General features: G+C 47.8%; 1 protein-coding gene across 2 annotated transcripts in view; it reads right to left on the bottom strand.

Annotated features, from left to right (window-relative positions):
- GALNT2 (polypeptide N-acetylgalactosaminyltransferase 2) overlaps positions 1-15,646 on the bottom strand; it is a 762,087-nt gene that overhangs the window by 47,834 nt on the left and 698,607 nt on the right. For both annotated transcript variants that reach the window (XM_069606912.1, XM_069606911.1), the window contains one exon: positions 4,033-4,116. In XM_069606912.1, coding sequence (XP_069463013.1) covers positions 4,033-4,116 — 84 coding nt within the window. The remainder of the gene's footprint in view (positions 1-4,032; positions 4,117-15,646) is intronic.

Here is a 15,646-nt window from a genome sequence, read left to right as displayed (position 1 = left end):
TGCCACCTCTAGTCTTAATTGTGTGTAGTGGTCCCTAAGGGCACTGCACGGGATTCTGCCTAACACCTTGTTGGGAAACGTGAAGGGCTCGCACGAAGACAACGCCTACAGCTCACCAACCCTGCACGCATAGGTGAGAGCCACTAATAAAACAGTCTTTAGCGTCACCAAACCGGTGTCAACAGAAGCCATCTGCTCAAATGGCTTGCGTTGCAAAGCCGCAAGAACCACACTGAGGTCCCACACTGGATGAGGTCTATGCAAAGGAGGAAAAAGCCTAGACAATCCTTCATGGTGAGCCTAAACCACTGGGTTGGCTGCCGAGAACACAAGTTCAGGGGAATTCTTGTAAGCCCCGAAGGCCGCCAAATTTGTGCGGCAAGTATCCACCTGAACTCCAGAGTGAACCAGGTGCGCCTAAAAAGCAAGAATGTCATCCAGAGGATGAGTGCCAGAGTCCAGCCCCTTGTCACAAGCCCAATGGCAGAATTTAGTCCATTTGCAACTATACTGGGACAGAGTTTAAAGACTCCTGAATGATGGCCCAGTTGTCATCTGAAAATTGAGCATGCTGAAGCTTCAGCTGATCCGGAACCAGGCGGCCACAGCCAGTTTGGCCAGGTCCGGAGGTTCCATTGCACCACCCTGCTGTGTCAGGAAGCCCCTGCTGGGGATGGGAAGTTGGCCGGGACCCTGGGAGCACAACTGCAGCAGATCCGAAAACCAGGGTCTGGAAAGCCAGTGGGGGCAACCAGTACGAGGGTGCAACCCACGGAGGCCCAGAACTTGCAGAGAGTCCATTGGAGCAGCGGGTGGCCGGAAACACACAACACCTGTGGCTGTGGCAACAAATCTGGAAGGCATCGTGCAGTGACCCCCGACCTGTCCATGAAGCAAACTGGGGGCCCCTTGGCATTCCAGGGGGGATGCAAACAAATCAAGGTGAACAACCCCCCCCCCCCCCCCCAAACGCTGGAACAGGGGGAACAAGGAGTCGCTGTGCAACTCCCACTCATAGGTGTTGGATCCCAAGTGACTCAACTGGTCCCCCCAGGCATTGCTGTCCCCTGGGAGGTGGACTGCAGAAATCCAAATCCCCTTCTGTCATGGCCCATTCCTAGATCGATACCGCTTCCACGCAGCGGCGAGGGGAACAGGTGCCACCCTGCTTGTTCAGATAAAACAATGTAGTGGAATTGTCCATCCTGAACCGAACAGCCCAGTTCCTGATCGAGGGGCAAAAACGCCTTGAGGGTCAGAGATCGAGCAGACTGATATGCAGGAGGGCTTCTGTCCTGGAACATGCGCCTTGAATCTCGTAGCCATCCAGAGTTGCCCCCTCCCCCCCCAGCCCGAAAGAGGAGTCAGTCATCACCACCCGAGTAGGATCCGGGCGGGTGGTGGGAGTCACACCGAAACATTGTCATTTATCAGTCATAAGCGAAGATCGGGCAGCAGGAGCAGTGGTATTGTGATCCTATCCGACTGAGATCACGTCTCCTGATCCCAATGGGCTGCCAGGTGGAGCTGGAGGTGCTTCATCTTGAGGCGAGCGTGCTGTACAGTGAGGAGTTCATCAGGCCCAGAATGTGCTGGAACCACCATGCTGAGGTGGTCGAGTTGGCCAAAAAGTGCCCCACTGCCTTGTGTAGGGACACAAGCCTCTCAGACCTGGGGAACACCTGCTGAACAGTAGTGATCGAACGTACCCCTAGCAAGACCAGTTCCCCGAGACAGGCATAACTGGGATTTCCTCTGGTTGAGGGAAAATCCCAGCTGATGAAGGATCTCTGCCAATCTCTGGCAGGAGTGTACCGCCCCTTCGGGTGACCCCTCACTCACCAGCCAGTCGTCCAACTAAGGGAACAGATAATGGCCCTCCAAGCAGGAGGCCCGCCACTGCATTCAACTTTGTGAAAATACGCAGGGCTGAGTTCAGGCCAAAGAGCAGAACCTTGTACTGAAAGTGGCACGACATAATTGTGAACCACAGAAACTTCCGATGTGGTTTATAGATGGCCACATGCAGGTGCACATCCTTGAGGTTCAGGGAACACCTTCAGTCCCCTTCACACAGACTCTGCTATGTGCATGGGAGTAATGATCTTTAAGCCTTCTAGTGGTAATGACAGATTTAGAAATGACAGGTCCAGGACTACCCTCAGGCCAGCCTGGTTGTTCGCAGGCATCGCAAAACTCCTGGAATAGTAACCAAAGCCCCCCACCCCATCTACAAGAGGAACCAGTTCTATCGCCTGCATCTCCAAGAGTGCAAGGACCCCCCGTAAAAAAGAGCTGGGGACCCAATCTGAAGAAGAGGAAGGAAGGCTGAAGCCCGTGGAGGCTACCGAGAGGATCAACGGGTTGCTGAAGAGACACTTCCAGGTGTCCTGGAACAGAGACAAACAGCCCCCCACAGGCGAGCTGTGTTCTCTGGCCGTGACGTCACTGCTTCTGGTGGTCAGAGGGCGGGGCAGAGGAGGGGGGAGCGAAAAAACACATGCAACGTACTCTTGTTTCTTCTTCCTGTTGTCGCTGGGCCACCCGTTAGGCCCCTGTCTACCTCGGTCTTAGAACCCCTTGAATGTGGAGAAAGCACAGGGCTTGAACTCAGTTCTACCCTGGGACTGAGGGAAGGATTTCTGATCTGGTTTTGTCTGGATGGCCAATGACTAAGGTTTGAGTGGGGGTTTTTTCTTTGGACAAATGTAAAAGGTCCACACCGTCAAAGGGCAGATCCCGGATCCGCTCCTGCATGTCAGATTAAAAGTTTGTGGCGTGCATCCACGCCGTCCTCATCTCGACCCCCAAGCACAGCCCTTTGCTGGCTGTGTCACTGTGAGGGACTGAAGACTCCATGAGGTCCTGCGCAATAGCACAGGCATCTGCCAGACCTGCCTAGAAGGAGGCTTGCTTGTTTGAGGGGAGGATGGTAAACAATTCCACGGGTTCCCGCCACAGTTTATGGTTAGCCACAGCCAAGAGAGCGTCTGCGTTGGCTTGCCGCAGATGCAGTCCTGAGATGGAGTAACAGCTTTCCCACGGACTCAAGGACATGGTCCTCCTTGGAGAGGCAACTGGAGGTGTCTCCCATGGAGGAAGACAATGGTTTGGAATACAGAGAGGTCACGGCCACCACAGAGGAATGGGGCTGCGGGTGGGAGGCAAGGAGGATTGGCTCCCCGTCTGTTAGTCTAAACCTGCTGTCCAACTTCTTGTTCATCTAGGCGCAGGCCCTGGGCTTATCCTAGACCTTTCGCACCACCTGCAGGACATCCTTCTGGAGGGGAATGCCAAACCGGATCATGGTGCATTTCACCAAGACCTCTGCTAGCACACCAGAATCCTGAGAGGCTTCCTCAGGAAGAGGGACCTCCAAGAATTGCACATGGCCCTGGAGGTGGTCACGAAAGGCCTTAACAGGTGCAGAGGGCTCATCGTCCGTCCGGGTAGTCACGGTTATCCTAGTCATCACCCCCCCCCTCCCTTATCACAAGGGGAGAGGAATCCTGGCCTGGGACACAGGTGCCGGAGGGGTCCCCCCAAAGACCAGAGCCAGAGACCGGTCCACGGCTGTTGAAGGGGACGCGGCGGTGGTGGTACAGGAGGAGGTGGAGGGGCCAACACCAGGAGCGCAGGAGGAACAGGAGTACCCCCTGGAGGAGGGGGCTCCGGCGGCGCCACCTGGGGGATGACCTTCACAATGTCCTTCAGGAACACCTTCATCTTAGGGGTTAGTGTTGTAGAGATGGCCGTTAAAAAAAGCAGCAAGTACAAAGGTCACTCAAGCTCAAAATTCCATTAGATGAACTGCAAGTAGTCTTTTAAAACAATCAGCTAATTAAATGGGGAATTTGTTAAGCTTTTTGGTTGAAGGTGTCTTAACAACCCTCATCTATTAATGTGTACCACAGAACATTCTTAACAAGACAAAGGTCTACAACATAATGGACAAAGCACTTTTTTAGCAATTTCTGAGGTTTTGGGGAAGCATCGTTTTTTCTAAATAGAAGTTGCAATTTTAATCTTTACCTTAATTCAGGGTAGACATTTTCCAGGTACCACTTGAAGGGCTTGCAATTCAGTTTCTTTTTCAAATCCAGACGACTCTGGATGCTGGACAAAGGAAAAGAAGCAGATTCAGAACAGGCACAATATATCATTATGATTACCTTCTATTTTCCAGTGTGCCCATTGTCTTTTTGATGTTGCCTTTTCCTCTAATTTAATTAAGAGAATACATGTGGCACAGAAACATTGTTCCATAAGTAAATAAGAAAAGCAAATAAAAAAATAAATAAGAAATTCTACTTTACTGATATTCTTGACTGCAGAAAGTCATACAGGCCAACTAAAACTACTAAGCCAGGAGACGAACAGTCCAAAATTCAAAATGGCAGCCAACAAGGGGGACCTAGTCGGCACATGCCCTCCAACGTTGGGCGTGAATTTAAGTGAAACCTGTGTTTGAAAGGAGCAGCTGGATCCGGCTGTCATTTTACCAACAAACCCCTCTGTCCCCTGAACACCCCCAAAAACAACTTCCAAAGGGGAGACTGGCTTCATGTAAGAGACCAGCACTTTGTACCATTGAACGATCCATCTGGACTTGCATGGCAGTGTTGGAGTGGCATGTTAAAGCAGAGCTTTTGGTTTAGAACTTCACTCCATTTTGGCCAACATGTATACTAGATCTGCCTCCTCTCCACTGCGTTGACAACAATGACATGCATCTGTGTGCCACTCTTGAAGCCTACAGGGATGAAATACAACCACAAAATATGTTGAAAGCGAGGGTTTGCTGGCATCACATGTCACATAGGCTGGCAGGTAATACCCCAGGCAAATCTTAATCCTAGAAATCCTCCTGCCACTTCTCAATAGCTAGATCTGTCTTTACGATAGACAATTTAGGAATTGGAGACACTTTCACATTGGTCTAGAAGCATGGCATTGGATAACTTCTGGGATGGACCAAAATGTTTTTTTTTAAATGCCAACACTTTTCCCTCAAACATATGGCATTGTCTTCATGGGGGAGGGGGAGGCGGGGGGAAGAGTAGTTGCAGTGTGTTCCTTCTACTATGCCGCATAGAAGTCTTAGAAGATAAAGGGAGATCTGGTATGTACTTTTCTGCTTAATGACACACCATGGCAGCATGAGAGCTTGAAAGTTCCTTAAGTCTTGCTCTTTGATAGTAAACCTCTGTGCCTGGAAAGCTGAATGTTACTTATGAAATAGGTTGCTGTGGCTTTGAGGAAAAGGAACCTACGTAAGCCGACATCAGGCAAGGAGCGCCTGCGCCGAGCCCCAAGCAGAGTCCAGTCACTTGCCAGTCAGCCGACTCCAGACGAGTGCGATTGGGGACTCGGCCGGAGACTGTTTATTCAAACGAACAAAAGAAGTGTGTGGAACAATCTGTGGGGGAATTCATGCCCAGGAAGCAGTTCAAATGTGGCCTGCTGGACTAGTCTACTTGAGGGAGCGACTGCAGGAACTGAGAGCGCATAGCTTGCGCAGCTGGCAAACCTCTAGTCAACACTCTGCAAGGCCGTGGAGCAACCGTTCAAGTAAGTCAGGGGTCAGGAGCCATTCTGATACATCGGCTGGGGCTAACATTCCAGCCATGACTCAGTAAAACTTGAACGACTGGCTCCCCATGGTTCCATGTTCATCTTCCTCACCAGCTCTACTGTCCCCGCCACCTATGCTCAGCCCCTGGACAGACTCGCCCACAGAAATACCTGGGAAAACGACTGGTACCAATGTTCTGAGCACATACACAGCGGTCCGGCCCCCACCCTCACCTGCTCTTCAGAGCATTGCCACAGACCAAGAGCTGGGTGGGGCCGGAACCTTTAATGAGGAATAAAACGTGTTTGAACAAATAACCTGCAATATGCATGGCCGATCCACCCTTGCCGCGGCATAACAAACGGCAAGGCCCCCCGCCCAACGGAAACTTTGAAGACTTCACATCGGAGCCCAGCCACATGGCCGGCGCCGACACGACTGGTGTGAATGCTCATTCAGAGCTGGGAATGCCGGAAAACATTGCAGAGTCAATACATTCTAATGTGATCATTCCGTCCCCTAATCAATCAGCATGCCTGATGGAGGACTCCCCAATTGGCCCCCGCTCCCTGTGGTCTCCGCACCATCCGTGCAATTGGAAAAACGATGAATAAGAGTGGACACCATAATAGCATTATCTACTCAAGCAATCCTGGCTACAGACATCATCCAAAGTAGGCATAATGAAAAACTCCTTACCGAATGAATCGCAGATCACAAGGATGAAGGTTAGCGTACAAGGTATTAAACGAACTACACCAACTTGATGGTGGGGTTGAGTGGGCCAACCTAGTGGGCGTACAGAATTTCAACCAGGGGAATTGAACACTGGCGGGAACACTGACCTAAACCAGAGTAACGTGACCTTGGGACCTGGAATAAATTAAGAGGTCACAGCTAACCAAGTATTCCAAAGTCCAGTGACCACTGTCTACATGACGGGGTCCAACGCTAGTATAATCGTGTCTGGACCCAATACTTCAGAACAAAACATGGGCAAGGAAAGTGGCAGTTACCGCTGCTGTAACTGATGCCTCACTGGGAGCCCATACACCGTATAAACCACGAGATTCTACCAAAGACCCAGAAAATAACCGAACAGGAAAGAAAAAGTAACCACCCAAGAAAATCTGGCCTAGATCTCTACGGATAAATGTTGGTGATCACCATTGCTATGGCCCATCTTCACAAACCTTTATGAGGCCATGAATGCTACTTTGAATGAACAATCGACTTTATTGGCAATGCTTCACTCAAGGATGATTTTCATCAAGGGTTTTATTACAGCAGGTGAACTTTCGGGAGAATCTAGAACAAGTAGAAAGCTTATGACCGACAGTTGCAGCTGTTGCTCGAACAACTCAGCCACACAGATATGATATTTATAGCGCGCCTATACACAAGTGTTTCAAGGCGCGACAAGGCAAGGGCGGACAGGACAACAATCTTACTAGGCCCAGTGACATTGAGATCGCGCAAGTGCAGGGGACAGGGGAGGAGGAAAGTGCACGGGACAGGGGAGGAGTAAAGTGCAAGGGGCAGAGGAGGAGTAAAGTGCAAGGGGCAGAGGAGGAGTGGAAAGTGCTGAACACGAGATCAAACAAGTTGCTCATCCAGCAGGAGGCAAGTGCAAGAGATTAAGCGGAGACAATGGGTATCTAATAAGTGCATGTAAGGGGACTGTAGGGTTGAAGATACAGACCCAACTGCAAGGGTTGCCAAGAGGCAGTGTGAGTATGCAGGTGGGTGGGCAGGGACCTGGGCCCGAATTCAGAGGGTAGCCAGGTGCCCAGTTGCAGTAGCAGACAGATCAGCAGGTGAGAGGACGAGAGAAGTCAGAAGCAAAGAGGAGGGTCTTGGGGTGCTTCCGGAACCCAAGATGGTTCTCCTCGAGTTTCAGGGATGCAGGGAGGCTGTTCCAGAGGGAGGCCCCAGCCGAAGAAAGATCTACCACCAACTTGTTTCTTGGAGAAGCGACTGACACTGAGGGAGTTGGAGGAGCAAAGAGCTCGAGTAGGAAGGTATTTCTGAAGAGAGTTGATGGTATTGCAGACCCAGGCCCCAGAAGGGCTTGTGGACAATGCAGAGGGTCTTGAACTTAATCCTTGCAGCCATTGGGAGCCAATGAAGTCTCGCAGTCCTGTTCGAGTTGCAGAGGGCGGAGAGTAGAAGCAGGCAGATTTAGAAAGAGGCTGTTGCACTAGTCCAGCCTAGAGAGAACCAGGGTCCTAGAGACAGCTTCTGGGAAAGGAGAGGAAAGGAAGAATACCTCTGAGGAGGTACAGTTGGTAGTTTGACTTCTTAGAGACGGTAATAAAGTGTGGAGTCGAAGATGACCCCGAGGTTCTTAGTCTAACAGGTGGGAGAAGGAAGAAGGCAAAGGGAGGCAGGCCAGAGTGACGTGAAAGGAATCTGCAGGTGTGCCGATGAGGAGGATCTCTTAAGGCAGAGGTCGTTGGCGGCACACCACTCCTGGATTGCAGACAGTCGGAGATGAGAGAGGGAGAAGAGGTGGCAGAGGAGAGCCTGAAAACCGAGCCGAGTGTCCCAGAGAGCAACGATGCGATAGGTGCCAAGTATTGGTTGAAATGCTACTGAGAGGTTAGACCCCTTGGGAACACCACAAGTAGAGAGTGAGATAGAGGAAAGGAAGGACCCAAGTTGGACCTTGGAGGGTTGGTTGGAGAGTAAAGAGGTCAGCCAGGTCAGGGCATGATCAGTGATACCCAGGTTATCACAGAGGTGGTTAAGCAGGATGGCATGGTTGACCGGGGCCAAGGCAGAAGAGAATGTCTTTAAGGAATCCAATGCAGATAATCGGCACATTGCGAAACGGGATAGCCGAGGTGCGCCAAGTGGATCTAGCTGCCAAGGAGTCCCAAGTCACCATTGCACCTGAAGTAACAGAAAGAAGCCGGTCTAACTACATGAGGCTTAACAGCTAGGGTACGTGCGATACAGGGGTATAGACGCAATCTACACTACCCAATTATATGCCAGCGGTCGACCTAACCACACAACGGGATACCGAAATCCTTCCCAGTGTTCAGTAGTAAGAGAAGAACAAACTGCTAGCCCAACTACAGTGCACCAAAGACAGAAAATGGGGTCCTTGTTAAAACCTTTGCAAAAGAGAAAATTCCATCCAAAGCAAAACGGAACCAACACCTTGGGGCAGTGGCCTCAAAAGCAAAAGACAACCAACTGGGGCACAAACATAGGACAAACTGTTGACGGCTTAAACCTGGCAGATAACTCAATGAGAAGAGGGATGACTTTGAATGACAAAATGCTAAATGCACTTCTAAACCTCTCAACCTATTCGAGAATGGAGAAGACACACACCCGAGTGAAGACTCAGACCAGTCGAGCCGACTCAACATCACCATTGACCGTCCAGAGGGTGAGCTACCAGAACACAGATACTTATGCTAGTGATTTAACCTTGGCGGAAGGAAGAGAGCAGTGGCTCTTGCTTTGGAGCAGGAGCAACACAGCTCTAAATCAACGAGATTTAAAGAGGTCTACTTTATCCTGGATAACCACCCTGATGGCCCCCCAGAGAAAAAAAAAAAGACCTGCATGGAGCCACAAACTCCAAAACCAGGCTGACGTGACAAAAGGAGCAAACCGGTTAATAGCCAACCATTGGCTAAACGGGGATCGAGCAAGCAACATAGAAAACCCTATAAAATGACAACACCTAAAGGTAAGGCCTGGAGATCCAGGTTCTAGAACATCAATGAGGGGAAACTAGGTCACAGACCACTGGAGCGCTCTCTGAGACTTGAGAGGGTAGTTGTCAAAGGTCTGGAGCTGATCATCCCGGCTCTTAGACAAATTAACAGATGATCTGGCAATTGTAGAATTCGAGAAAGAACGGATGGACCCAGTCCAGCTCCACCTACACTCTATTGTGGTGGAAAATGTGATGCTCTCTGTAGCCGCAGGTTTCCTGCTGCTAGGATATGATCTGACAGACGTAGCAGAAGAGAGGAGAAATACAAGCGATAAAAGTAAAAAGACAAGCAGGCCGTCACGCAGGCCATACCCGAAGATCAGTGGTTCTCCCACCCGATTCTGGGCTAGGTCGCCGAAAAGACACCCTCAAGGTCCCAGGGTGAGGTTCACATCTAGACCCCATCCGAAAAGCACCTTGGCACACAGCTGACACACACAATAACCCAGCAGAGTGAAACGGGGGAGCCCGCCAACAAGGAGAAATGTGGAACCATCAAAACAGCAAGCCTTAGACGAGGACAACTGATCCTGGTTGGCCGCCACCCCAGCATCTTCCATGCAATAGGACAGCCCCTGGTGAAGAGGAAGTTCCCAACTCAACCCCCTGGTGAAGAAGAGGAAGACCCTAGCTCATCTCATGGAACACAAGGGGTTCTTCCCATCTCTTCGCTAAAGTGGAATTGAACTAGTCCCATTCTAACACTGTGTGCTTACAATAAACCTGGTTGCGGGATTGCCCAGTCTTGGACGGCTTCACTACTCTCCTGAACCAGCAGCGAAGGGTAGGAAAGGACGCCCCCACGCAGGCCTCTTGACTGATTAGGAATGGATTAGACATGGAAGTAAAATTTCACCGCACCAGAGACCCCTACATCAAACAAACCGTTCAGGGGCACAAAGGGAGCCCACGGAAGACGAATCAGATCACTGAAAAAACCCTAACTACCATAAACATCTACTCTAATCCAACTAGGTGCTCCACAAACAAAATGCTAAAGGTGGTGGGCCAGGCGGTGGATGAAGCATGCAACCAAAAGGAGTCCTCAATTATACTTTTTGGGTAAACTACAACTGCGCCAAGGACCAACAAAATTCTGCTCAAGAACTAGGGACAGCCTCAAAAGATGCAATTCAAAGAGGAGACCTCTGGATGGACCTAATGAAAAGCCGAAACCTGCTTATCATAAACAGACACTTCGAAACAGGACAATGCAATCAAACATGGAAAAGAGGAACACAAGCCTCAGTTATAGATTACATCTTTGTGTCTAGAGATATGATCCATAGTTCTAGTGACGACAACATCTTAAAAATGAAATGGGCAAAGGCTATGCGTGAAATAGACCAGGCTGGGACCGGTGACCTGGAGGTAAAAAAAAGTAAGTTGTTGTTCAGGGCCTATTGGACGCCGGAGAAACTATTCAGGAGACGACTTTTGGACAACAATCTTTGCTGGAAGTGTAAATGTTCGAGAGGATCTCTGAGTCATTTGATTTGGTCCTGTCCCAAGACGAGGCAATTCTGGGATAAGGTTCGGGAGAGGTTGAGTCTGGTCTTGGATGTCACAATCACCATGAATGCTTCATTACTGATTTTGGGTGATGACTCTTCTCTGGAGGAAATGGACTTTGGTAAGAGAGTTTGGTTGCTTCGTGCATGCATGGTTGCTAAAAAAATTCATATTGAGTTCATGGAAATTAAGTACTTCATTTAACAGCGATGACTGGGTGGAGGAGCTACTTACTGTTTCAACGTATGAAAAAGCCATTTACAAACTCACTGGTGACATTGAAAAATTTTGGGACATTTGGAGCTGCTTTCTTGATGCATATGGATAAACCTGATCTTTGATCTGGGGTATTATGTACTTACCCTTGAACACTCATAATATATATAATACCTATAGTTTGTGTGATGGTTTTTGTAATGCCCTTTTGTCTGAGGTATAGTATTTTGCATTGAAATTTTTGTTTTATGTCTTCTACTCCTACGCTCTTATTCTCTTTCTTCCTTTTCTTTTTCTTCTTTTCCTTTCCTCCTTGTTCTATTTTTGATGTTTATATGATGTTTGGATTGTTTATGGCGAATTGATTACTTTGCTTTCACTTGGTTGATGTGTGAATTTCATGGACTGCTGTACATTTATTTATGTTTGCTTACTGTGAAAATAAAAAATTTAAATTTAAAAAAAAAAACCGAACTGCTGCAGGTTGAGGAAGGACAGCGTCTGTCTGGCAATCACAACCCTTAAGGACGAAATCGATACCCCATCTAACATGTTACCACCGAACCCAGCCAACTATGGCTAAATTCTAATTCCCTTGTTGATAAAAAAATATAGGGGATAAGGTGAAGCCAGCAGAGGGGTATGCACACGCATGTAACCAAATAATAGTCGAAAGAAAATGAGAGATGAGGATTGACACCGGACGAGCTAAAAGGGTAAACCCGCTTAACTGGTATTTGGGAGTAAATAGACTGAAAAAACAACTACATAAATGGTTCAGGAGACATAAAAGCGGAATTATACAGCAGTACCCGAATCGATGCTGAAATCCATTAGCTCCAAGAACAGCAGAGATACAGGGCCTCTTAAATCGGTCAAACCAGGAGTCCAGTCATTTGCAAATCAACGGAGGGTCAGAGGATGGTTGGGTGGCCTTTTTTGAAACATATGCTCCCACCGAGACATCCTTTCGAACTGTGCTCCAACCACAAAAAGCATGGCTCCTGAATTTTGAGAGAGAAGACCCGATTCACCTAATCCCTCAAACCATTCTTGAGCCCCAGGACCAGACGGACTATCAAATGCATCACTGAAAAGAATCCAGAGGCATGGGTGACAATGTTGGAGCTAATCCTGAAGAATGTATTGCAACACCAGAAATTACCGGTCTCGTGGACAATGGCTAACGAGATTCCAATTTTTAAAAGTGGAAACAGAAATGACCCGATCAACTACCGGCCGATTGCCTTGCTAGACATGTTGTGAAAAATGTATGCATCATTGCTTCTAAAACAACTTAACACCTGGGCCAGCGAGACAAATCACCTTGACACTTTCCAGTCTGGATTTGTCAAGGGCTTGGGCACTGCACCACCAATATGAGCCCCATCAACCTTGATGGACAAAACTTTCTAAGCCAACGGGAAGTTGTACTTGGCTTTCATCGAGTTCCTAAAGGCATTTGACAGTATCGACAGGGAGCGCTAGTGATCAAAATTAACAACTTGGGGATGCCCAGAAGATCTTGTGGCCCAAATAAAGCCCCTCCATTATAACACATCCATCAAAATACATTTGAACCCCAATGGATGGCTGCGAAGAAGCATTTCAACATGGAGAGGAGTAAAGCAAGGTTGCCCGCTAGCACAGACCCTCTTCAATTTATACATCTCAGATCTTCACAAATCCATGGATAAAATTCTATGTTTTCCACCGACAATTGGGGGGGTCAGGATCCTGCTGTTACTCTACGTAGATGACCTGGTTCTATTAGACCAGACTGCTAAAGATGCAGTCAAAGGCCCTGAGGGATTATGCAACTGAAAACAACTTGCAAGTCAACTCCAAAAAAACCCCAAAGATTTTGATAAGGAAGAAAGGCAAACAAAAGTAGTAACACGGCCAGGGATGGTCCATCGGGAAGGAAGAAATTGAAAGCGCAAAATCCCCCAGTATGGTAGAAACACAAACCCGAACCGCCTTGAATGGAAAAGCACGAACCAGGCACTGATCATAAAATGCAGATTTCGCAAATTTTCCATCCTGCCCATCATGGAAATGTATAAAGTGAAAGCCGTGCCGACTCAAACATACGGGGCAGAAGCACTAGTCTGGTTTCCAAAGAAACTGGGCATTATTAGAAGGAATCTTCTGGAAAAGGGTGTTGGGGCTACCAAGAGCAACCCCAATCCAAGTAATCAGGCAAGAGCTGGGCTTCTGCCCCCTAAAAGCAGCGTGAAATGGAAGAACCTTAACTACTTTGGTAAGTATCGACTCAAACGCACCGCCGATGCTAGCAATATTCAGAACAGCGCTGATGAAGGAAGACAGGAACGCACTTGCAAGTTGGGGAGCCTAATGTAAAACCAGAATAACTGAACTAGGTGCATCAGGCGAAGATCACCTGCATACACCAGGAACAGTAAAAAGGAAACACTGGACTCTATTTCAACAGCAGATGAAATAAGTAGGTATAAGCTATTCCGCAATACAGCCATCAAAGCCAGACGCAGGGGACACATACCAGACAACCTAAGAAAATTCCCTGACCCTCAATACACGAAAGATTTTATGAAAATCCGACTGAACTTGCACAAAACAAAAAATCCTAGCAGCCAGGGCCAGTAGAGAGGCCACCAGCCCGGATTGTAGATTCTGTAAAGTGGCCTGCCAGATGGAAAATACTGCTGAGAGGAAAGAATGTCAAGATTATATATCGCAGCGGTTAGATTTATTACAGAAATACTTGGTTCAATAGAAGAGGCTGGGACTATAGTCTGAAAATAAAACTGCTCCCGGTCAGTAATGTCAAAAGCTGACGGAAGACACTGGGGAGGACATCTTGGAAGTAACCACATTTTTGCAAAACGTTTTAAATTAAACTGCTTTGCAAATAAAACTTTTTTTTAAAGATGGTATTTGCACCCAAAATCATGTGCCTATAAACAACCCCACATTGATCCAATGCTAAGAGGAGAGGGTGCCTACCTGCACCATAATCAAATAAGTGTTACAAGAATACCATCATGTCTGATCAAGAACCCTCTTCATCTGACCTAGCGGTCGGGCCAGACCCGCATCCACACCCCCCTGCAGAAGTGTTCACAATCCAGGTACCGCTGCAGTTCGACAAGATAGACAACACGAACACGGAGTCCAAATGGGCCAGGTGACTGAGGTATACATTGATGCTATGCGGTCTGTGGCGGGTCAGGAGGAGGATGCGTAAACAGTGATGACATTTTAAAAACGTATTTATTAAATAATAAGGCCTACCAATCACTATGTGGGTGCTCCCTGCCTATGTAAATAACTGAAGTACTCATCAGGAAATGCCCAAATGACCAAGTCCGCTGTCCAAAACTAATTCTGACCTTACAACTATTCTAATTAAGGTGAGGAGAATACCTCCCTTCTCCTTATAGTTGCTTCTTTTACTTTAGACGTTGTTACTATGCAATTTGTATATTGTATTGTTTATTCATTTATATGGCGCTCCCAACCCTCAGGTATCTGGGCACGGTACAAGTTACATATGTTGCAGGCATTTGGCAATTAAGTCATTTTACATCTTTTTGCATCATTATACATTATATATAGTTTCTTGTATACCTTATATACATTTTCTTCGTATACAGATATGAAAGTTGCTGTGTAGGGATGAGTGTTAGGCAGAATCCTGTGCAGTGCCCTTAGGGACCACTACACACATTTAAGACTACAAGTGGTAATACAAGTTCACCTTTGGGACAAGCCTGCACTACACTGTTAAAGTGGTAGCAGTAGCGGAGCAGCCAGACTTATCTCAAGATCAAATGAGCAGTAGTAGAGATTAAACAAAGTAACAATTACTGTGACTCAAGCAAACACTGACTCAATGTTTTTGGTCGAAAAGTAAAAGTACATTCATTTCTAGACCATCTGTTCGTAAAACACTTCACTTCTATTAATGTAAACCCACACGTAGAATACACTACACACAATCAATTCACTTTGTGCAGCACAATTCAAGGTAAGTACCTTTGGTTTTGACAGACCGGTATTGTGAAACAAAGACGTTACCGGAGGGACAGATGCGATCACTTTTTGACAGTAATGTGTTACTAAAGATACGCATACCCACGGGAAGAAATGTTACCGGAGTTAAAACACACTTAGCACATGAAACACCACAAGAGTGTTGGGAATACAAATCATAGGCAATACTTTTGTCAAGGCAGATAGAATCAGAGGACACTTTCCTACAAGAGAATAAAAGTCAATAGGCCTGTGCCAGAGTCAAGTGGAACAGGTTTCCTGTTGTCGAGGATCACACGGTTAGTACAGTTCCCGATTCGAGATTGCCAGGAGTACTTGGATATTGTCACAAGAGGAAGCAAAAGTTATAAGAGTGAAAGATAAGGACAAGTCTTTAGTGAGGAAAAAAGGGATTTACCCTTGTTCCTCGAGGTCGGAAACAGTACCCGATTCAAGTGAAGAAGAGCTGGTGCCATGGCAGTTGTTCCTGGTAGTTCCTGCAGACTCACGGTTCCTTTGACTTCAGTCGTGGGGACAAGGACGACGTCTGGAGCGATCTGCACTACCCAGGGATGAGGCCAGCAGCA

The sequence above is a fragment of the Ambystoma mexicanum genome, chromosome 4p (assembly GCF_040938575.1).
Source record: "Ambystoma mexicanum isolate Mex_15411 chromosome 4p, UKY_AmexF1_1, whole genome shotgun sequence".
Classification (NCBI taxonomy): Eukaryota; Metazoa; Chordata; class Amphibia; order Caudata; family Ambystomatidae; genus Ambystoma; species Ambystoma mexicanum.
This window is presented reverse-complemented; position numbering and strand designations above follow the sequence as displayed.